The sequence below is a fragment of the Penicillium solitum genome (assembly GCF_028829755.1).
Source record: "Penicillium solitum strain IBT 25940 chromosome Unknown utg000001l_segment0_segment0, whole genome shotgun sequence".
Classification (NCBI taxonomy): Eukaryota; Fungi; Ascomycota; class Eurotiomycetes; order Eurotiales; family Aspergillaceae; genus Penicillium; species Penicillium solitum.
In genome coordinates this window covers 1,891,481-1,893,278 of record NW_027072121.1, presented here as the reverse complement: position 1 = coordinate 1,893,278, position 1,798 = coordinate 1,891,481, and the positions used below count along the sequence as shown (strand labels likewise).

General features: G+C 37.7%; 1 protein-coding gene across 1 annotated transcript; it reads right to left on the bottom strand.

Moving 5' to 3' along the window:
- Window positions 1-621: 621 nt before the first annotated feature.
- N7455_000743 (uncharacterized protein) lies at window positions 622-1,019 on the bottom strand (the record flags this gene model as incomplete). The annotated part of the gene is given in 2 exon segments (XM_065603864.1): window positions 622-988; window positions 1,000-1,019. 2 exon segments carry the CDS (start codon window positions 1,017-1,019, stop codon window positions 622-624), a joined length of 387 nt encoding a protein of 128 aa, XP_065462355.1.
- Window positions 1,020-1,798: the final 779 nt, after the last annotated feature.

Here is a 1,798-nt window from a genome sequence, read left to right as displayed (position 1 = left end):
ATAGGGTTAAAATAATAAGTATTAGTTATATCCCTCTTCTCTTAGTTAGCTTATATCTCTTTATATAAAAGATATTAATTAAAGCTCGGTAGGTATCTTCGATCTTAAATTTTAATATATATATATAAATATTATTAGATCTTAAACTATTAATACCTTTAGAGAGTCTTATTAGTAGTAATAGATATCTTAGGCGGAGTTAAAAAGGCGTTCTATACCCGCCTTATAGCTAGTATTAATAGTATATTATATATAAGCTTTATAAGAGTAGGGTACTAATATTAATACTCTTTCTAAAATATATAAGTAGGCAAACGGTTTATATAATATCTTAAATATAAGTTAATATAGGATAGATAATAAAAAGATATAACTTACTATTATTAAGGTATTCCTTAAGCTTATTATATTTACTTAATACTAAGGGCTAATACTCTTCTACCCTATATTCTATTTTAAGCTCTAAAATCGCGATTATAGATAATTGAGCTCTAGATAATAATTATATAACCGGGTCGTCGAACTGCGGCCACCGCCTTCGCGGTGTCCGGGTTCCCGGGTCTAATTGCATCCCGGGTCTAATTGCATTTTTGTCCACCAACACCAACTAATTCATTGAATTTAAATAGCATCACCTTCTAAATCAACACAATAAAGATCATCTATCCATTCCCGGGCCATTTCTGCACCATCATCATCCTCAATATCACCCGGGTTTTCAATGTCGCCGTCGTCAATCGCTTTCAAAATAGCTGCTTCCCGCCAGGCTTTCTTAGATCTGTTGAATATCTGTAGTCTTTCTCGGTCGGCACGGTCGGAGATGTGTTTTTTGCAGTCCTTTACTAAACGAGGGCCTAGTTCAGGCAGCCTACGCTTTGTTTTAGCAGTATTGGACTGCTTTTTCCGTCGTAAAATGCGAACATTGTCCTCCGCGAATTGAGCACCAACCTCGGCAAGAGCGAGTCCACCTTCTAAAATGCGAGAAAGACTATCCTGTACCTTCGGAGAAATTGTAGCATCGTTTTGTATATGCTTCACGACCTTACTACTCGCTTTTCAGAGCTTTTGAACGGTCGTAGGTGGTGAATTTGGTAGTGAACTTGATGGTGGGGGTGGTGTCGTTCCAGACATAATATCATAAACTATAAACCCCGGCATTTCGGGAAGATCATTGTCTGTCAACTTCAATTTTTCAAGACCTTTGTCTGAATTAATAGGCCAAATTCCAGTTTCTCGGAACCCGTGTCGAATTGTCCGCTCGGTTAATGATCGTGTACGTATATCATGAATACCCGCGAAGAAATTGGCTTTGTGTTTCGTATCACCACCCCAAAAAGCAGTCTCGTTGTTGTATTGTTTATAGTAATGCTTTAAGACCGAGAAAGGTGTATCATCGAGAGGTTGGCAACCATGTGTTGTATGTGGAATAAAGCAGTAAGGAATAATGCGTTTTGTCCAACAAAATTCAATGAAATCATAGGTCAAATATGAACCATGATTATCCATTAAAAGAAGACGATATTCCCCCTTTTTAATACGCAATGATATAAATTCATCGAATACCTAGAGCCATGCAAAACTAATGATTTCATCAGTCCAGCCATTTGGGGTTGGACAAATTGTGTAGTTGTCTAGTAAATTGGTGTCGATAAACCAACTTTCTATATGGAATTGTCCCTTCACTAAAAACCATAGCGGCATAACCCAACCCGTAGCTGAGACACATTCAATACCGGTAAGCGATTCGGCTTGACCACCGGTACTATTGTATGAATTGCCCCGGGCTGAAACAACCTTT